This window comes from Camelus bactrianus, chromosome X (genome assembly GCF_048773025.1).
Source record: "Camelus bactrianus isolate YW-2024 breed Bactrian camel chromosome X, ASM4877302v1, whole genome shotgun sequence".
NCBI lineage: Eukaryota > Metazoa > Chordata > Mammalia > Artiodactyla > Camelidae > Camelus > Camelus bactrianus.
Genome location: NC_133575.1, coordinates 9,177,670 through 9,199,481, shown reverse-complemented (window position 1 = coordinate 9,199,481; position 21,812 = coordinate 9,177,670). Strand labels below are relative to the sequence as shown.

Here is a 21,812-nt window from a genome sequence, read left to right as displayed (position 1 = left end):
GGAATTGTCACATTCTTCATCACTTATTTCTGTAATATTTATTTGGTAATATTAGGGAATTATTAATATTTAAAAGTGTGAAAATGGCATTACGATTATGTTTGAAAGTTCTTATCTATAGGAAGCACTTACTGAACTATTCATGGATGAAATGCTATGATGTATGGGATTTGCTTCTACATATAGTGCGGAAGGAGGTGCAGAGAAAGAGAAAGTAAGACTGGACATGAATTGGTGTGTGACGAGTACATAGTGATCCATTACATGATTGCGTCTACTTTTGTATATGTTTGAAGATTTGTAATAAAGGATTAATAAAAATGACAGGTGATACACCTGAAAAAATAGGCTGGGGACTAAATATAAAGGACTCAGGTAGAAGGAAGTTTCATTCTCTACTTCAGTGGTCTCCAACCTTTAGTGAGTGCAGCCTTACCTGCGACAATATTATTGCACACGTGCACCCAGCATATGCTTATTAATTAATTGATTTATTTAAAATGCTGTACATATACCACTGTACTCTTAGGCCATTATAAAACATACAGAAACATAAAAAAAGGCTAGATAAAAATAAACACAAGTATCGTTCTAGTATGTTCTTCCTACACTTTAGTGGACCAGGGCCCCACTTAGGAGCGGCACATTGAGTGACTGGGGGACTCTTGAGGTTTCCTAAGCAGTAAAGAGTTTGTTTACAAGAAACAGAAATTTATTGGAGCACCCAAAGGTAATGGGAGATTGGTTAGAAAGACCCAGAGCTATTGCACTGAGGCCTCTTGAAGAATTGAAATGGACCGGGGCGATGGTGTAACCGAACATGTGATTGACACAAGGATCATCGCTTCCTTGTATCCATCCTTTTACACATTGGCAATACACTATTGTATTCTGCAGAGAGTCAGGATACAATATGCATATAAAACCAACAGCCCCCACATATTATCTTGGGCAACATATTTAACGCAATGCTTATGATGATAATGATATCTAACATTGAGCACTTACTCTCTACCAGGCATTGTGGTAAGAACTTTACAGGCATCATTTTACTTAAAACTCATGACAATCCTATGGAAATAGATCTTATTACTGACTTCCATTTTACTATGAGGAAATTGAAACAGAAAAATGGGTTAGCTTTCCCAAGATGAAAGGGCTAGAAAATGGCAGAGTCCAAATTTAAATCAAGAAGTTTCTGACCCCAAGCCCCATGTCCTTAACTACTAAACCATATGCCTCCATTGGGAATTAACGGTAGTGTCCACACCATAAGATCATTGTGATGATTAAACGAGATAATATATGTGATATGTTTAGCACATTGTCTGACATACAACACACATCCTATTAATATGTATTTGAGTATACAGAATATTTACCAAAAATTTCCACAGTAAACACCATTAATATTTCTATCAAACACCAATATTTATAATTGTAATCAAATAATGTTTTATTATTTAAACATTATAATAACACATGTCTAAACTCCTTTTGTTTGCTACCACCTATAAATAAGTGTGGCTTTTGTCACTGAATCTCTATGGAACGACTGACAAGAGAGAGACAGCAACTGGGGTCCTGTGTTTATGCCTACAAAAAAGGAAATATTTGCACTGGGTGCACTCCTGTTGTATTTTAAGAAGTCACCTACATAACTAGGAGTGTGGGTAGCTTGAGCACTAAGTGAGCCATGAAGTACATATGTACATATCAACTGTATTTTACAATCGCAGAGTGTGCATCCTTTTGCTTTGACCCAAAGATACATTTTTAGAGAGACGATGATTCTAAAAACATCTTTGCATTCCATCAGGTGCACTTAAAGTGGTCAAATTTACCACTTTTTTTTTCAACCTTCATATTTCTATCAGCCAATCCAGATGAGAACACTTCACAAATATTTTATTGTTTATTTGAGTATGGCTTCCATATTACAGTAGCTCTCTCTCCCTGATTTTCTGGAACATTCCAGATTTGAAATTTTGTCCCACTGTTTGGCCGTAATTCCAAATTTGGTTGGAAGCATTGGCCCCTGTAGAGGAGGTGATGCACAAAGCTCTATGTTGAGAGCTGTGACCTGCAACGTGACTCACGGCCTGGGGTGCAGTCTGCTTTACGTCGACTGGATCTGCCTTTACTTTTGAGGATCATTAAATGTTCCTTTTCGTCATTTTGCAAATACTGTACTAAATGTTCTGTCACTCTTAGGGAATTCTACGTTTCATGGTTGAATTGGAGGGCAGGGAGATGATGTCTTTGGTTTATGTATTTTGACCTTGAGTCAAAGCAGATCTCTCTTTTCATCAAATAATTTAATTTTGGTATTATTAATTTCTTTCATTTTATGTAATTAGATAGTCTACAGCTAGACATTACCCGGGAACCTGCCCATCATTCCCTCTGTTCTTCTATTTGGGAAGTATTTGAATTCTAGAAACACCATGAAGAGCATTTGTGTTGACACAATAGAATCCACTCCCACCCCATTTCTAGCCCAAATGGCATAAGCCAATTTGAAATATGTAAGATTCTTGGAAAAAAGCATCAGATAACAAAACACTATGAGCAAAAATTAATTTATTATATATTCTCTAATAATTCATAATAGCTTTTTGAATTTTAAATGTCTTTTTGCTATTTCCAATGCTTAAAAATTATAATTTTAAAACATAAGTACTGTTTTATATACATTGTGATTTTTCTTTTCTTTTCTTTTCTTTTTTTTTACTTCTAAATATGAATGATATGGTCTCCAAGTATCCGCTTGGAAGGAAAGGGGATAGGATTCATTGTTTTGCTCCAACACAGTAGAATTTAAAATTTCACATCATATAGCTGGAGTTTCGACTATATGAAAAATAGCCAAATGTCATCACTTTCTTGTATATTTCTTCTACATGTATATATATGTATTATATAAACAGAATACATCTGGATTAGTACATTTCAACTTTTCATCAATGTGACTTTTATCTCCTATTTCATATAAAATAACAAAATATACAGAGAGAAGAAAGGAGACATCTGTTCATCGTACACATAAAGTAAATAAAAGTTCATGTATGGCTTTGCAAAGGTAGATTATGACGTGACTTTCATACTTTATTTATTTAAAAGCATCTTGAGAGAACGTGTTAGTGTGCTTACGAGAGCGGCCATGGTGGTTGAATGTCGCATCGAGAGTCCAACATTGGGATCCCCAGTGGTCTTTCCAGTGGCTGCCTCGGCAGCTTTCAGGAGACAGATGTAGTTAATGACCACTTCATCAATCTTCGCTACAATTTCCTGCCGCTGTGTTTCTGAGTTCACGACTTTAACTAATCGCATGCAGGCTTCTGTTAGGCAACAGAGCACTTGAAAGCTGGAAGTCATAGCTAGGAGCATCTCCTCTGGACTTTTCTCGGCCATTGCCATTTTCCTACAGGCACTTCCCAACTGTCTGGACTCAATGGATAACAGTTGCTTGTACTGAGAAAGTGTAAGGTCATACGCTTCAGGGTGTGACTCCTCTTTCTTCCCCTTGGTTGCCCTGACAAGGCAAAGAAGCTCATTGGCATCATTCTGGGCTGCAAGGAACCCATCGGGCATTGCATATGTGCTCTCCTTTAGGGCATTTATTCTTGCAATCTGGGCATCAAAAGCCAGGGTGCTGAAGTCCACATCATCTGGGCCACTCAAGTCTTCTGCCCAGACCTTCAGCACGGAACCTCTGGACAGCTCCCCTCCTTGCTTCTGAATCCCAACAGCCAGGGGTGGGCTGCTTGGTTCTGGCATGGCTTGAGTCATGTGGGGTCGAAAGAGGCAAGAGACTCGGCGGGTGGCCTCTCCCTCCTCTTCATCCTCATCGCCATCTTCATCCTGCCCTCGGTTCAGGAAGCAGTAGCTGAAAGGTCCCCGGCATCTCCAATTGCTGCTTTCCAGCTTCCGCAAGGGCAATGTCCTATACAGCTTTGAGTCTTTGTGAGCCACCGCGGACCTTTTGTGAACCTTCCCCTCAGAACTAAAGTGCATCGAGCTTTGGGAAAAACTTTTGGTGAGCTTCTTCCCTAGGGGGAGTTCTGCTCGCCTTTCTGAACTGGCCTCCTGTGCTTCTGTGGTACCTGGACACTTTAAGCTGACTGCACCCTTGCTTCTCTCTCGGAAGGTCTCCAGACTTACAGATCCCGAGAGGATACTGCTGCTACGTCTCAGAGCTCTCTGGCTGGGGGGTGTCCTGAGGCTCCCCCCTCTCAGATCCAGTGGCCGCCAGCTCACAGCCTCTCCGTATGCCTGGTTTGCTTGGGAAAAATCATTAGGGTCTTGATTTGGAGTTGGCACCTTTGATTCCAAGTGAATGTTTGATGGTAGCAGGGTGGGATCAGCTTCAGGATGTTGAGACCAAGCTGAAGGCATGCCTCCTCGTCTCTCCTTCCCAGGCTCTGTCAAAGCTACACTAGGGGTAGTAGAAAAACAGAGAGAATCATTAAGCACCTCACGGGTGATCATTTTCTATGTAATGTCAACCTCTATGTGATGCCTGTCATTTCCCAAGGACGTATTCTAGAAGGGCAGCCGTGTGTCAGAGTCAACCTGATTTCCAAAGACTGCTTCCTGAAATCTTTTAATAGATTTCAATTTTAATAGATTTCAAGAAATACTGGAATCTGTTATTTCTTACTGATTCATTTGGCATTGTCTAGAAATCACAAACATTTTTAGGAAAGACAATGGAATTTCGTGAATTGCTTTGTTCCCAATATTCACCTATTAAAGCTTAGATACATAATTAGAAAACACACATCCTACATGTAGATTATGCGAACATTTATTATGACGTTTAAGTTTCATTTCAAAGAGTTAGGTTAATCCTGGCATCCATTACCTTCTAATAAAAGAAGTGGCCGGACTTAACTAATGCAAATTAACTATATTCACTTTTTTAAGAGGACCCCATGAGGACTGCCTGGTACAGGGTTTGAAGCTGAGACCTGGGGAAAGCCCCAGAAAAGTTGTCATGTCAAGAAAATAATCTCTGTCTCACAAAACTTTTGTGAGAAGCAAGAGTTAAGTTGGGCGAAAGCTCTTTGTAAACTGCAAAGGATTAAACAGTGTGCTTCAATTAGTTTAGAGGTTAAGATGCGAGTTGGGTGATGAGTTAAGTAACATTCGTAGATGGGTTTCTCAAAGCAGGTGAAGCCATTGGTGGGTTTTGATCATCTTAAAAGGGCAGGAATGGAAATTAACCAACGTAAGACCTCACTAATCTCTACTGACCTCTGTGGAGAAGACACGACTGAGGATATCATTTGAAGGAAAGCATGAAAGAACGCCTGCTTTTGCCACACGACAGCTGGCCAAGTGGATCGGGAGAGGGACAGGTGCCCGGCGGGTGGCAGAAGGGGGAGGGGGGCACAGAAGGCGGCTGTGTTCGTGTTTCTACCTGTGTCTGTATTTTACTATTTTGGGGAAAATAACACAGCTCATCGTGCACACCCCCCAAACCCTCCTGATACTGAGGTATGGCAGCCACTTCAGAATATTCATCTGGGACAGTCTTACAGAGTAAGGAGGGCTCTCTTAAGTATTGATGAGGGGCAAATAATCTTCCCAAATCCCTCCAATTTCCCAGACCCCCTGCTCTGTCATCCTTCCTTGCCTCTCAAAAATGAAATGGCAAAATTAGAAATTCGATGTCTTGAGAAGGAAATCAAACTTCCGTGAGTCTAAGCAATACTATCTTGTAACTAAAAGCCCTAGTAGGCACTGCTAAAAGTCTACATTTAGAATTTAGGGAAAAAATATTGCTCCATCAAATTCTAAGAGCAAGGCAGAGCAGGGTTCTGGAGAGCACACGCCATTTCCACTACTGCTCCAGATCTAGAAACTTCAGTATTTATTCAACACTGGGGGATCCATGACTGACACTTAACCTGGACACAGTTCCGCAGCCTTTGGAAAAATTCTAACTTTTACTTTTCTTCCAGACTTTCTATTTTTAGGTTTGTTGTGAATCTGCTTTATGTGCTCCTGGCCTATAATGCAAAGGGCTAAATCTGTCATTGCTGTACCTGTGGTTTCCTTAATCTTGGGGAGTCGATGACATCCATCTCTCAAAGTGCCAAACAGGGGTTCGGCATTGATGGCTGTGTGCAGAGTGGGCACTGTCATCCGCGGACACATCCCTTCTGTCTGTGGGTGTAAATCCTTAAAGGTGGCTCCGTGGCTGGGAAGCCCAGGGGCTCTCTCCTCCGCAGGGAGGTAACTCACGCCTTTCCCCGAAGTCTCAGGTATCAGGTGCTTCCCCATGGAGGGGCAGAGGGGGGACTCCACCGGCGTGGGACAGGTGCTGCCGCTGCTGCCCGTGCCACAGCCCGCGTCCACTGAGGAGCCTTGAGAGCTCTGTAGAGAAAAATGGCCCTCGCTTTGCAACGACGACATCCGCTTGGCCAAGTGGTAGTCACAGAGGCGGCCCACGCACTCTTCCGCCTCAGGGAGCTTGGAAGGATGCTCACAGCTCAACGGGGTCGCATCCTCCGGGTTATCTAAGTCTTTGGCTGAAGACACACAGGTCACGTCAGTTAAGAAGTGGTCCCGTTGGCCAAGTCCTGACACCTCAATGGCTTCTCCATCGGGAGCCCCGTCATCCTTGCCTTCGGCCTCCCTGGTCCCTACACCAGAAGCTCTCGGAAAGGTTATTCCTGTTGTTGTTTCCAGTCCACCTTTTTCAGCCACCACCCCCTCGGTGGCCACATACCATCTTTGGCTGTCCTTACGAAAGGCAGTTCTCTCCAAGTTAAAAGTGCTTAGGTGTGGACTCTCCCTTGAAGACACAGTACCAAACTTCCCTTTGGCGTCCTCCTCCGCCTCAGCTGTTTTGGTCCCCTGCTGTTTCTTCCCTGGTATGTTCCCATTAAGGGGTGCCTTCCCCTCCCCATCGGCCGGCTGGCTTTTCCTTTTGCTGGTGCAGGAATACGCCATCGACCCAATGTGCAGTTTGCCAAAATAGTCCGTGACCGACTTGGTCTCCATGGTTTCGGGCTCCATCTCCATGGGGTCTGAGTGAAGTAGCTGCTTGGAAGGCACAACTTTGGGCGGGAGCTCAGTCACTGGACGGGCGGCCAGGGCGTGGGAGGACTTTGGGGGCAAGCCCCCAGCTTTGGAGGTGGGGAACTCTGTCTGCTCTTCTGCAAGGGGGTGGTAGCCTTCGTGAGTGGCCAAGAACATGCGGGAGAGGTTTTCTGACTGCTTCTGGGCCGTGGCCAGTTCCGAGCTCTCAGTCATTTCTGAAGAGTTAGTTTCATTGCCCGAGTCTGAGGAAGACTCGGGACTGTAAGCCCGCAAGATGGCTACACCTGCAGGCCGTAAAAAACAAGAACCGGTTAATGGTCGCATCAGAGGCACTAGGAGACACGTAAGAAAACAGGACTCATTATTATGGGAAAAAAAAAAAACAAGTTTTTTCCTTTTCAGTAAGGACTCTGAGTTTATTGCACAGTTGTTCCAGAAATGGGGAGGTGGGGGAAGGCGCCACGTGTTAAAAACAACAACAACAACAATAACAACAACAACAACAACAACAACAAAGGGAACCACATATACAAAAACCCGGAGGGCAGTTTCAGCACATTTACGAAAGGGGCCATGCGTGAAATGAAGGACACTGCGGAACAGGACTCCACGGGCAAATGGATGAAATGACATGGCTATCAGTGAATAAACGTAACAATCGTGAAAGGACCTGAATTGTCACTGGTCTGCTGTTCTTCTGACACGGACAGCGCTTCTAGAGCGTCCAGCGTGGCGACGACGGTGTTATCCAGGCCCTTGTCACACTTGCCCTCGGTGCTGGTGGGCACAGCGTCGATGAGGGACACGGGGATCTCGTCATTTTGCAGGCTGCTGCCCGGCTCCTTGTCCTCGGCGAAGGGAGCGGCCTGGCTCTGAGCGTCCTCCTCGTCGGAGCTATCTCGGAAGCCGGGTGGGGGGGCGGCGATAGCCATGTTCAAGGAGCGCAGCAGGAAGTCATCCTCGTTGTCGTCCCCTTCGGGAGGGGGCAGGGATGTGAGGTCAATGATGTCGTCGCTTGACCCAGACAGGCTGAGGATGGCTGGCTGGTTCATGTCTCCCACCACGAGGTCCTCCTCGCAGCTCACCTCGTCCTCGTCCTCTGCGTCATCGGTGTTCTCCGCGTAACAGATGTCGTGCAGGAGGGGCTCGGCTATGCCCTCGGTGGCCTCGAAACCCTTCACGTCGCCGATGTTGGCATACACGGAATTGGCCACGAACTGGATGCTCTCGGGGTCTGGAGGGAGGTCCAGGTTCTTCATGTCGTTGGCGCTGCCGATGTAGAGACTCCGCTGCTTCTCCAGCAGTTCTGGACTCTCGTCCAATAGCCTTTCATAGCCGAGGGGCGGCGGGGTGATACCATCATCCAGGGCGAGATCTCCAAAAATAAAGGACACTTTAGCTCCTCTTGGAGACTCCTGTGCTTTCTTTAGAGGTTCTGGTCCTGAGAGGGTCAACATGGACCGCTGAGCTAGGCTCCTGTAGTCTGCCTCGCACGGCGCTTCTCCCGGCTGGGTCAGCTGCTGGCTGAGTTCGTCTGAGTTATAGGCATTGTCTATATACAAGTGCCGGTGGTGGTCCTTTGGACACAAGGTGCCATCCGTAATCTCAACTGTCTTCTGTTTGGAATCTATGTATGTTATCTGGGCTTCTGGCTCCCCTTCGCCAATGAAAGTGGTCATTTGGGGAATACAGTTCCAATCTGGGCCAAGGAGGTTATGCTTTCCTTTATTTTCAGTTCCTAAAGGGAAAGAGTGATGCAAAGACAAATTACTCCCCTATCTGGTTTCTGGGGGGGCCTCGTCTCTGTTTCTCAATTTAATGGTTTGGAGCATCACTTTTGTAAATACGGTTATTATTCAGTTTTCCAAACATGGTAGCGGTCGATTTAGGCTTCGGGTGTAAGGATTTCTTGGTTAGGAGAATCGATACTGCATAAAATCGAATTACTATCTGATAAAATGTAACACCATCTGAGAGTAGGAACTAGAGCTTAATGCCATCTGACCCCTGGTTCTATTATTAAAAACCTCATTTACATCCATGAATGTGAATATATAAGGTGCCTTTAGAAATCCTTACAGGTGGGAGTCCAATAGGTTGTTATTCCGGAGAACAGACTGCCCTCTCCTTTGTAAAGCGAGATCTAACATTTCCCGCTTTGTATAGGAAGATGCTGGACTTTTTCCTCACTGAATTAAGAGAAGGTCAAAGACCCTCATACTTCTACTACACATTTTAGGAACTATCATAATGATAATATAATAATAAATATATATAATATATATACATACAAGTGGGATGTAATACTATATACTATGATGATAGCACAAAACCCTCTATCTTCAGCCTTTTTCTGTCCTAGTGGGTGTGAGCATTTTCACATATAAACGGCAGCACGCACGCCTGTAAACACACATGGACACACAGGTTGGATGTGGAAGGTAGAGCATTCGCAGGTAACGTGCCTCTCTCTATCTCTAAGCACAATACTCCGACGAATTTCACTTTTTATTGGTATCATGAAAACTCCTGAAACTCTGTTTGATGTGCCTTGAGAATTAAAATCGCAAACCGCTAATTTATATATCGTTGTTTTGTTTTTCAGGGGTCCTTCAACAGAGAATTCTGACGTGGAGATTTTGCTCTGATATTTACCAAGACAGGGCAGTGGGTTCTTCTGTCAATGCTGCTTTGTAGATTTCAGAGGCAACATTTTGAGGAAATGGTACGACCACATATTCTCCCATTTGTTTCCTCAAATTGCCCTCTGGACCAAGTTTGGATGACACTCATATCAGATATACAAGAGATACAGGAAGAAAAAAAGAATTTTACTGAAGAGGTTTTTGCTCTTCCCAAAACACACAATGGACTCAATGCTGAACAATGTTCTGAGTCATTTTACTAAAAACATATTTTTGTGAACAGCAAGTTAAGGATAAAATTTTGAAGACATTGAGTTATACACCAGCCATATTTATGTCTTACAATAAATACACCTGTGGGAGATCAGAACTGTTTTATTAATAATAACACAGATTATGACTGGCTTTGTGTGAGTGTGTGTGTGTGAGTGTGTGTGTGTGTGTGTGGAGTGTGGATTGCTGAGGGAAGGAGAGGGGTTCAGCCAAAGTATGAGAGAGCTCTGGGTTTAAACCAGCGGTTGGCAAATCTTCCCTGTAAAGGCAGGACCAGATAGTAAATATTTTAGCTTTTGTGGGTCAACGGCTCACTTGAGCAAGCACTCAGCTCTGCAGCTGTAACGTGAAAGGGGCCACAGATGACACGTGAACAAATGGACTTGGATGGTGGGCTCCCCAAGAGTTTCAAATGTGACCTTATTTGGAGTCTTCGTAGATGTAATTAAGCTAAGGCTCTTGAGAAGAGAACACCCTGAGCTATCCCTGGGGGGCCCTAAATCCATGCAGAGTGTCCTCATAAGAGAAAAGCAGAGGGAGATTTGGGCCAAAGAAGAGAGGAAGGCCGTGTGAAGGCAGTGATTAGTCACACAGCTACAAGGAAAGCCAATGGCCAGTAGGAGGCAAGAAGAGGCAAGAAAAGATTCTCCTCAAGAAACCTCGGAGGGAGCATGGCCCTGCCAGCGCCTCGATTTTGGACCTCTAGTCCCTAAAACCATGAGAGAATAAGTTTCTGTTGTGTTAAGCCCCCAAGTTTGTGATAACTTGTAACGGTGGCCCTAGGAATCTAATATAAGGTACATGGCTGAGTCTCAGTAAAACTTTATTTACAAGAACAAGATTTGATCCATGGGCCATAGTTTGTCAACTCCTGGTCTAGACCAATAAGAAAAACGAGTATGTCAGTAGGCTAAAAGGAAGTTCATAGACCTTCTTAAGGCTCAGAGATGCTTAAATATGTGGGTTCAGAGATTTTGAAAGTACCTGAAGTGTTAATTTTCAAGACAGAGAAGAAGAAATAGGGGCTTACTGTTCATTGTTAGAGATCTTTTTTCCCTCCCCTTAGAGGAGGTACTGGGGATTGAACCCAGGACCTCATGCATACCAAGCACGCACTCTACCACTGGGCTATACCCCCTCACCCTACCTGGCTAGAGATCTTGACAAGGGTCTTTGATCAATCTGAGACCAGAAGACAATGCATGCTCAGTCTTGGCTTCCTTCCAGAAGGGTATAGTGATATGGCTTCTGGAATGATTTTGGAGACACAGAAGGATGTGGATTGGGAATTGAGATCTATTCTGTGGCCAGTCTCCTAAAGAGGGGGAGGAGAGGATGGACAAGGGATGAGCTGCTCTCGACAAACTTCACTATCTACAGTTTTTGAGTCTCAGGTGAACTTTGGGGAGTTTCTGAAGAGAAGGGAGGACTTTCAGCCATTAGAGGATGCTACACCCTGAGCTGCTATCTGGGTCTACCAGTTGCTTTTTGGAGCAAGCAATCTCTCTTCCTGGTCCTCCCTTCTTATACACGTGCATGCGTGTGCATACACACGTGTGTGCTATTTGGAACACGTGTCCTCACCCTCATCCTCACTGTGGAACTGAGAGAAATTACTGAAAGTTTAAAGTTCCATTCGTCCCCTACAGTGATATAATACTTTTTGGAACTAACTTTTGGCCTCTCAAAATTTTATTAAACATTACATTGTGAGTCACTATAAATGGGACAGACCCGAGGCCCTTATTACTGTAACCATTTTTAGAATGGTAGGTTCGGCTTTCTTCTTGCACCTGTATAATCTTAACAGCCTATGGAGAAAAGGTTTGATATTCATAATAAAACTTAAGGTTTGAAAATAAAAAGCCAAAAACTCATTTTCCAATGTGAAAGGACTGTTGAATTGCTGACCCGCTCTTTGGAATTTCAAAGGTCAGAGTTAAATTGCTGTAAATCTTCTCACTCAGTGAAAACATGTGGTCATGAAAATATTTGCCACTGATCCCAGCACACACTCACCACCTCCTCTTTGTTCCTCCTCGATTTATTCTTAATCATGTGTGTCTCTGAGAAACAACAGCCACTTCCAGGTGGGACTGGAGGAAATCCAGTCCAAGTCTCGGTCACCTTCCGGCACACCATGTACACACCTCTCTTTCTTGCTGGGTTTCCTTTACCCTTCAACTGGAGAGCTTCCAGTTAGCCAGCTGTCATAGCAAACAGCGTGCCAGTCTGGCTGTGTGTGCATCTAGCTACATATTACTATGTATTTATAAACTACTGATTTATGTTTTCTGTTAAGTTTGAAAGGCAGAGGATTTTCCTTCCCTTCATTTTCCTTCCCCACTTAGCTCCTAGAAACAGTGACAATAGAATTTGTTCTTAAGAATTTCCCTTTCTTTGCAGATACTAACTCTTATATATAAAACAGATCAACAAGTTTCTACTGTATAGCACAGGGAACTCTATTCAATATCGTATAGTAACCTATAATGAAAAAGAATATGAAAACGAATATATGTATGTTCCTATATGACTGAAACATTATGCTGTACACCAGAAATTGACACAACATTGTAAACTATACTTCAAAAAAAAAGGGTAAAAAAAAGAAAAATAAGAATTTCCCTTTCTTCCAAAGGAAACCCTGATTACAGAACCCCTGATTATATTTTTTCATGGGTCAGGAGAGCTGGCTTGACTGGTAGAGTCTGCCCATGAGCTACGTTGACTGTGGGTCCACCGTAGATGGAGGAAAATGTTCAAACACTGAAGAACAAAAGTTCTAAAACAAATGAAAACCACTCACCCTCAGAGAAACTATTAGGTTAACAGTTGCAGCCCTCTTTGTCCACACTTTGGAGCTATTCCTTCCTGTCAAGTGACTGAGTTCCATTATTTGATCTTTGCCATCTTGACGCTCCCACCACAGAGCTAAGAGGGCTGCCAGGCTCCCTTCTACAGCCCTAAGTCCAAGGGCTGGGCAATTCCTAAGTCTTCCTGCTGGTAGAACTCCCAGAATCCTGGAGGTATGTGTGACCGAAGGCACTTTAAGGAGGGACAAACCCTAAAGGTGAGGGCTCATACCTCCTACTGGGCATTCCATACTTAGTGCTCTGCAATCCGACTTGCCTCTGGAAGAGTGAGGCGCTGAAAACTTAGCTATAAAGGCTGATGCTACAGCTTTCCCAAGAATTAGATCACTGCTTCTGAAGCACATACCCGACCTTTCCAAGTGATGTATAGAAAGTGATGGGAAAAAATGAAGATTTTTCATTAAAAAAAAATCAGATCACATCAGAAGTATTCGAAGGCTTTTGTGTTAAATTTGGACATGAGACATTCTTATGGGTACAATTTAAACTTTCAAAGAAACATCCTTATTACTGTTGTCAGGTGGGGAGGGGGAGGGAGGTCAGTGCTTTGTGGGTTTAGGAAGAGAGTACCTGTGTCTGGGGTCTCTGAGTTCTTCTGGCTGGCCATGTTAAATATTGACCTCCTGGAATCCACCAGCAGCCTGTAGTATCCAGCTGTTAAGCAGGCCAGGTTCATGGCATCTGAAGATTCCATCAGGAGTGTGATGGGCTACAGAAAAGAGAATGTTTTGGTTAAAGCCATCCCTCCTTAATAGCCTTCCTCAAGCGACAATGGCTGCTTCTGTGCTTAGGAAATGTGAACAAACCAAGTGAAGGAGTGGATCGTCCCATTGGAGAAACACAAGTGAGGGGAAGGTCACGTATACCACAGAGAGCCCGACTGAAAAACGTTTACGTGGCACCATTTTGAAAGCCTAGATATTCTGAATCTTTTCCAAGTCATATTGGATTTGAAAAAAATTACATTGGTTTTGTTCCAAAGCATTAACATTTTTCAAAGTGACAGTTAAGGAGTCAGTTACCAGATATGAATCTGCAATCTGAAAAATCACAGGAAGATTAAGTTTGGGTTTGGGGGGAAAATGAGTGTTGAAGCAAAGTAAAAATCAAGTAGAGTAATATTGCATTGCAATATATATACACACACACACACACACACATACATATATATATGTATCTAAAGAAAGTGTGGTGTATATACATAATGGAATATTACTCAGCCATAAAAAAGAATGAAACGCCATTTACAGCAACATGCATGGACCTAGAGATTAGCAGACTAATTGAAGTAAGTCAGAGAGAGAAAGAGATATCATATGATGTCACTAATATGTGAAATCTAAAAAAAAAAAAATACAAGTTTTATTTACAAACCAGAAATAGACTCATGGGCTTAGAAAACTGGTTACCAGGGAGGAAAGAGGGGGAGGGGTAGATTTGGAGTTTGGGATTAATAGATAGATACGCATTACTGTATATAAAATAGATAAACAACAAGGTTCTTGCTGAAAGAGAGAGAAAGTGAGATGGAAGGAAGAAGGGAAAAAAACCCCAGACACTCAGAGAGGCACAGACACAGTGAGATGACAGGCCTCTTGCTTTCACTCCCGGGGCTGGGACACTGGTCAGGACAATGGCCCTGGCTGGTGAAACCCAACTTCCATCCAAAGCCCCCGTATTACTTGATGTCCTGTCTTTTCCTTCCATTTCAATCAAGGTTCCCCTTTAAGCCGCCCCACAGTTCTTTTATACAGGCAGGGAGCCAGCAACAGGGCCCTGTCCCCCCTTTCTGGTTGAGACAGGTTATCCCTGTTATCAGGTCTGTGATGACTGCATCCCATGCACCCTTTCTTCTTGCCCCTTTTCCATGATGGGCTGTTCTCAGCATCTTTGGTCATGGACCAGGCCAGGCATTCCAAGTCGATTCTTGTACTTTCGCTGCCGTGAAGCCAACTGGAGCACCCTGCATTCAGCCCGTGGAATGCCGAGGGCTGTGGCCAGCACGCCTGAGCACCACATTCTCCATTTGATGCTCATGTCTTCCTGCTGCAGAGCTCACTGATCCTTCCAGATTTTCTGCATAGAAACCCTTCCCCGTATTTTCCTTTACTCTTAATCTGCTCCTCCCACAGCACCGGGCGGGAGCGAGGATGGGAGTGGGCCCTCCTGCTGGCTGACAGTCTCTTTCGGGGAGACGAGACACTGTCTCTCTTTGGGTCCAGTGTCTTTTCCCCACAGAGACATCAGCTACATTAACGCTGCCAAAATCCAGTGACTCCTCTATTACTGGGACAAGAAGGCGGGGACAGGGGACCTGGATTACTTCCTGTCAACTTCTCTTTTGGGAGTCAGAGTCTGCCCTTTGAAGACAATCTCAGATTGTTGTTTTAAGTGAAATAGCCATGCTGTTACGGGGGCCAGATGTTCAGTCAGCACTGACTGCCATAGCATGAAAAGACAGTCTGACTAAAAATCCTCAGTTTTCCCAAAAGAATAGACACCTGCAGATGCAACCTAACAAAAGGAAACGGGAGTTCTAAACGAAGTTGGGAAAAATCTCCCTGACTCCCTACCAGAGAGAGTCTACATATTCTAGAATATTCTACAGAGTCTAGAAAGTAGGGAAACATCTTTCATCCCCACTGTCTGTCCATGATTCGTGCATTCTGGAGCCAGAGGGGACCTTAGAAATCAACTAGCCTGCTTTCCCTTGTAGAGATGAAGAAACTGAGCTTAGAGAAGTATAGTGACTTGTCCCCAGATCACAGAGCTATTTAGTGGGGCCTGGAGCCATCAGTTCTGAGCTGAGTGGGTTGTTTTCGGCACCCGCTGCCCCTCCGAGGCGCCGCACACGTTGAAATTCTACCCACTTTGTAAATGTCAGCAGGGCTGTAGGAAACCAAGGCCACGTGTCAGGATCTGTAAGACTTGCCTTCACATCCAGCACGTGGAGCTCCACCCTCACCAAGCTCTCCTCCTCCGTGAACATCTCGATCCTGTTGACGTGGCTGAAGTCAGCTAGAAGAGCCACCAGGTTGGTTTTGGTGTTTATGACGTGGCTTATGCCATACCGCGGCCCGACCAGGAGAGTCACTTCCGAGCGCTTTTCTGCCTGCTGAGAAAGAGATGTTGACAACACATAAAAACACTGGACCTCTGAAGCGCCACGCAGAGTTGAACCCAAGTGTCTGTTTTATAAGATTACATTTTCTTTAGAAAGTCTTTCTGGGTGATATTGTACTAAATCATCCAATTAGAAGAGCTAGATATATGATGGCAGTGAGACTCTGATACATTATGAATAATGTCAAAAGTAAAGGTCCTCATAGCACGTGCATTCATTATTATGAGAGATCTTAAGAAATGAGGATTTTCCCCCCTTTTTTAAAGCATTCTGGCCCAGTTCTCTTGGCTCTTTGCATTTCTTTTTCTAGGGCATTCTGCAGCAGTGTCATCTAGCTTAACATCTCTTCTGATTCACAGCTTTTGCTTTTGTCATCAAAGGCAGCTCATTCAAGACAGCCTAGGCAGTGACATTTTGCAGGCCTCTGTGGTGGCCACAGAAAAGCAAGAAAAAGAAATTACCACGAGTGTTGCCTTGAACACACGGCCTCCGTACAGTCGAAGGTCACTGAGGAACTTGAGATAATGGACCTTGGCTTGCAGGGCAGAGAGCTGAGGAGAGAAAAGAAACCTCAGGTGTTCACTCCGTTGGGTGTGATTCTGTTCCTGCTGGAGACCAGCCGAAAACAAGGGCAAACGAGAAGGCGGCAGCTCCTGCCAACAGATGGGGTGTGACAAGCGCTCTTCGTGACGAATGGAAGTCAACTGCTCTGTATCTGGTTTCCTGATGAAGGGCTGCGGCAGGACATCTCGATTAAAATCTTTTTAGTTTGGGGGAAAAGCATGGATGTGCTGGGCCAGGGCGTTCAATAAGTGAGAACAAGATGCTCAAATTCTCCGCTGAAATGCGTGCAGGGTTTGCGGGAGCTGGTTTCAATACACACCTGCAATCCACAGAAAGCCTCTTCAAGGGGCTCTATGCTCCCATCTCGTCTCTCCCAGCCTTGGCAAGGTTTTCGGGAAAATGAACTTTCAGGGCGCTGATCATTGTGGAAATGCTTGAACTCACTCGCTAAGTCCCCGTTTTATTAATTTCAATCCTAAGAATCTACTGAGGTTCATGAATGAGTGACAGATGCAATTTTATCCAGATAAAAAATTATCTTTATAAAGACTTAGAAATGTAGATTCTCATATCACAAAAAAAGTACTTGATTGAGAAAAGTCCACATTTCATACTGAATATGCCAGGGAAATTTGTTAGGGGTGAAATTGCCCAATAAGGTGCAGATCAAGTGGTAAGGAATGCCAAAATTCTGTTTTTAATTGCAGATGACCCGCCAACTCATTTTTTTTTTGCGGGGGGGGGGGTAGTAATTAGGTTTATCTATTTACTTTTTCAGTGGAGGTACTGGGGCTTGAACTCAGGACCTCGCGCATGCTAAGCATGTGCTCTACCACTGAGCTATGCCCTCCCTACCTGCCTCATTTGTTAACCATACCTTGATGTGCTACCTTTTATGTAATTGTCATTCAGAACCAATTGTCCATCCTATTTCTTTCAAAAATCCAAAGCCCTTTGCAAATTGACGGGAAAGCAAACCATTCACTCTTAACTAGAAAGAATGACGTCTACAGTAAGGACAGCGACAGATCGATCTTTGAGCAGTTATCCAAATTGTTACAAAATCAGTGGGCCAGGCTGGGGGAAAAAATCACATCAAGTCAACTAAAAGCAAGTAACTTCAGGCAAATCGGAACTGATATTTAGAACATCCTGACCCATGGCATCCTGTTATGTTTCCATCAGTTGAATGCTTAGAGAAACTGGGAAGCCAGCCCAAGGTGGCTGATGGTGTGCTGAACGAGATTACACGTTTAAGTCACTGGGGTGAGCAGGGAGTAGAATTAAGTATATCTTAGCCAGTAAAAAGGGCTTAAAATCAGGTACTAAGACCAAAGAATTAGCCACATAAACAGTAATGTGCAGAGTCACACAGAAGTTCCTACGGCCGACATCACTGGGAAGGGGTTCTTGGGTTGTTAGACTGCTTCGCCTTTTACAGGTCCAGTATCTTAAGGCTCCTTCTCTTTCTGGTTCCTGAAACCCTCTGCTTTTTATTACCTGTAAATGTAACTCTCTATTCTGACCAACAGTATATTTTAAAATGTCCTTTGTGTTTCTTCTACTTGGAAAAAAAACAAAAGGAGATTTTAAGACTAATGATGATTAATGGCAGAAATGATTTTATCTTTCCTCTAAAAGTAAGATTGAATTCAGGGATTGTCAGTTGGGGGTGATTTTGTTCCCCAGGACATGTGTTGCAAAATCTGGAGGCATTTTTGTCATGATTGAGGGGACAGGTGCTACTGGCATCTCCTGGGTAGAGACCAGAGATGCTGTTAAAATGTTTACATCACACAATGCACAGGACGGCCCCTCTCCCCCAGCAAAGAATAATGTGGTCCCAAATGTCAACAGAGCCAAGGCAGAGAAACCTTGGTTTAATTAACGTGGCTTCTAGTCTGCACAGACCCTCGCTGGCTGTTGTGCACTTAAGCTGCTCTGAGGAGTAAGATGGAAATATGAAATCATCTTGCCATTCTATGCTCCAATCCCCAGGTCTCGAGGCCAGGCAAGGTTCTCTCGCGTGCACGTGTGAATGCACACATACTCCGTACAATAAGGAGTCTATAGTTGGCAAGGAATAAATAGCTTTCCATAAGAATACTTATTTTTCACTGGTTTTAAAAACATGTTAATAGTTTTTTAAAAAAGGTTATACAATGTTACAGCTTCTGAGAATCTGGTGCTAAGTATCTTATTCACGGGCTAATTTTAAACATTTTTTAAAATGCATGCAAACGTCTCTCTTTAAAATCCATTTTCTATTAAGATGCAAATGTGATACCTTTTTACCGGGTGGTACCAAGTTTTGATTTGCTTTGACAAGGTGTGAAAGTGCTTTCTTTATGTTCTTCTCTTTCATGCTTTGCAGCACAGCTGAGGGAAGAAACGTCTCTAATCCCCATTCTTTTCTGCAATAAAGAGCATATCTTTAATTTCACATTCTTGTGATGATTAGTTACCTAAGACTAAATGGCGCTCTGATGCTTGTTGGAACAAATGGACTCTTGGTAAGGCAGGGGATGGAGGCAAGTCCCCAATTAGGGAAGGAACTTGTAATTTACATTCAGGAAACGTACTATTTGATCATTAATCCATATGCTGGTATTTTCAAAGAAACATAGTCCTCATTTTCCAGAGAGAATGCTAATGAGGCATTTGGGGCCAATGGAAACTGGACACTTGATCCAACTCACTTCTGAGTCTCTTAGAATTCATTCACGTCTCTGGGTTTGTACTTCCAATACCAATTTCTCTCCATCCCTTTGTTTATTCCCAATGCCACCTCCCCCTGTCTCCCCACACTCTGTCTGTCTGCTCTTAGCAGGATAAATACAACTCCTTCATGACCCCAAACCATTCTTCCCTCCCCATCTCCCTGTGCCTCCCTACCGATGGCAATTTCTCTAGAAAAACACAGTTCTCTTTCCTCCCACCCAGGTACGTCTATCTACTCCTCCCATCAACATTTCTTCTTGCTGAGGAGGGGAGGGGGTTGCTGGCACGGAGTCAGGGTAGGGTTCATGACCCTTACGTATGTCTGGGTTAGTCGATTCTTGCCATGAGCCCATTTCTCCAACGACGATAACAAGAAGGTTCCACATTTTGAATTCTAGGGAATTTTTCCTGATTGATCACATGCCCAACCAGCATCTTCTAAATTATGTGAAGACCTTCGAGAAGGTTGTGGTTATTTTTCCTGCTCCAGATCCTCTCCAAAGAAGGGAAGGAAGGCAGCCTTCCCCCACTTGACCATTTACGCTCTTTTCACTAGTTAAGTTGGTGTTTTTCGTGACCACTGCTTTCTTCCTCCTCCTCCTCCACAACTTGCATTTATTTTTACCTGTGGCACTCCTTATGGGCTACGTTGTAATTCTACTTGCGTTGGTGTTTTAGATCGCTACTTTTCATCTCATGTTTTCTTTTTATAATCAGATCTTCAATGGCTAAGTTCTTCAATGGCTAAGATTATAATTTAATCTTACTAGTCTTATCTACTGTCCTAGTACAGTGTCATATAAAATGCCCAATGAACACTTGTTGAGTGAATGAATTAATTCATGAGAACAGTACTGTAGACTGCAAGATTCTCAGTCAAGTTAGTTAGCTCTGGAAGTTTTTGACTCTCCCACGTTCAATCTGGTCAAATGGAGAGCAGGAACAGGAGTGCATTTCAGCTGTCTGAAAATCATCTCAAGTCAGAGGACTGAGATTAGAAGGCCTGGGGCTCTGGAACTGCACGCACGGATCTGTCCCCAGGCATCGACAGGGGAAGCGAGAGTGGCAAGATCAGGGGCGCCGGGAGCCAGCAAACAGCGCTCTCATCTTCTCCAACACAGGCTCACAAACCTGTTGAGAAGAAGCCATTTTGCTCCATGGGGAGGAGGGTGAGGGGAGGGAGGGTCAACCTGGCGCCACGGAACTCAGGAAGGCTTTAAAGGAAGCTTCTCTGGAATGTGGGCTTTCAATTGACTGGACGCCACTTGGAGCAGACGAAGGCTTTTAGTGTTACGTGGAGAAGAGGCTTCAGCCCCATAATGAACCTTGAAATTTGAGTTTTCCTTTTTCTTAGCATTAGAGCTGCGGGGCTTAAGAACGTGGTGGCAGCTTTAGGCTGTTGCATCACCTGCCAACGGGTGACTGGGAGACAGACAGTTCTCTTTTAAAGGATGACCCTTTAATAGGCTCGCCAACTGAAGGCAACGCAAACGGCTCTTTTCTAAGAGGGGTATCTTTTCCGGCTAAAGAGGTAGTAGACTGATGTTGTAAATGCTGTATTCAGCCAGCAAAGGCATTTATATTTTCCAAACAACATTTGGTTCATGAAGCAGTTTGCGTGACATCCCTTCTCACTCTGTGACAGCTCCTTATTACAAAAACCATCCTTCTGGATTATGACTAAGAGAATGACTGTTTATGCTGCATTTTGATCATCTCCAAGTAATCTCTGGTTATACAGATCATTTTCTAAACAAAGGCCTTTAAATGATCACACCAACTGTAGCACAATGTGGAGTCCCACCTCCTGGGTTTGAATCCCACCCCCTCTAGATAAGAGGCAGCGTGACTTGGGTAAGGTACTTAATCGTCCTGTGTCTTGGCTGGCTCATCTGTCAAATAGAGCTACCGTCCACCCGATCTCCTAGGGAGGCTGTGAGAATCAAACAATTTACTGTCTGGAAACTGCTGAGACCAAAGCTTGGCTTGGAACCAAGTCTGTTGAGGAATTTAAAAATGTACCTTCATTTTAAGCACGTCCCTCAATTTAACCACAATTCTCTAAAGGTGGATTATGGAAGAAACAGATCTCTTCTACCAAAAATGAACAGAATATTCATATATTTTGCCTCTGGTTAACAGATGCTCTGCTACAAACAAGATCAATTTTGGAAATAGAGACACACATCAAAAATACACTTGGCTGTTAAGGAGGCAGCATCTCTGCCTCCGAAATGGTTCTGAGAGTCAGCACTTACTCGATGTACTTGAGGGAGATTTTCTGCGTTTGCTTGGTGGTCACGGTTGCGATGTACATCTGCAAGGCTGCCAGCCGCAGGGCAATGTCATATTTCAGCTCCGGCCCAAAGCGCTCCTGCACGACGTCGTTACAGCTCTGCGAAGAGACCAGCAGAGGGCGTAGCTCGTCAAAGGCTGCACTGCGCTGCCTTGGGAACAGGTGACATGCATTTTCCCCCAGAGCCTTCCACCTTCGCTTCAAAGGCAAGGGGCTAAATGCGGAAACATTTCCACCGCTGCTTGGAACCGAGTCAGCAT

At 44.1% G+C, this 21,812-nt stretch overlaps 1 protein-coding gene and 1 non-coding gene across 3 annotated transcripts in view; both read right to left on the bottom strand.

Moving 5' to 3' along the window:
• Window positions 1–2,566: 2,566 nt before the first annotated feature.
• Window positions 2,567–21,812, bottom strand: part of FRMPD4 (FERM and PDZ domain containing 4) — a 486,033-nt gene continuing 466,787 nt past the window's right edge. The window contains exons 10-17 of one of the 2 annotated variants that reach the window (XM_074359180.1): window positions 21,515–21,651; window positions 18,823–18,949; window positions 16,433–16,522; window positions 15,780–15,962; window positions 13,418–13,556; window positions 7,724–8,791; window positions 6,054–7,337; window positions 2,567–4,433 (exon numbers count right to left, since the gene is read on the bottom strand). In XM_074359180.1, the coding sequence (XP_074215281.1) occupies window positions 3,109–4,433; window positions 6,054–7,337; window positions 7,724–8,791; window positions 13,418–13,556; window positions 15,780–15,962; window positions 16,433–16,522; window positions 18,823–18,949; window positions 21,515–21,651 (4,353 nt within the window). In that variant the 3' untranslated portion in view covers window positions 2,567–3,108. Of the gene's footprint in view, window positions 4,439–6,053; window positions 7,338–7,723; window positions 8,792–13,417; window positions 13,557–15,779; window positions 15,963–16,432; window positions 16,523–18,822; window positions 18,950–21,514; window positions 21,652–21,812 lie in introns of both variants that reach the window. The other variant, XM_074359181.1, reaches the window with a different exon arrangement.
• Window positions 11,038–11,109, bottom strand: TRNAT-GGU (transfer RNA threonine (anticodon GGU)). The gene has a single exon. It is a non-coding gene; the product is annotated as a tRNA-Thr (tRNA).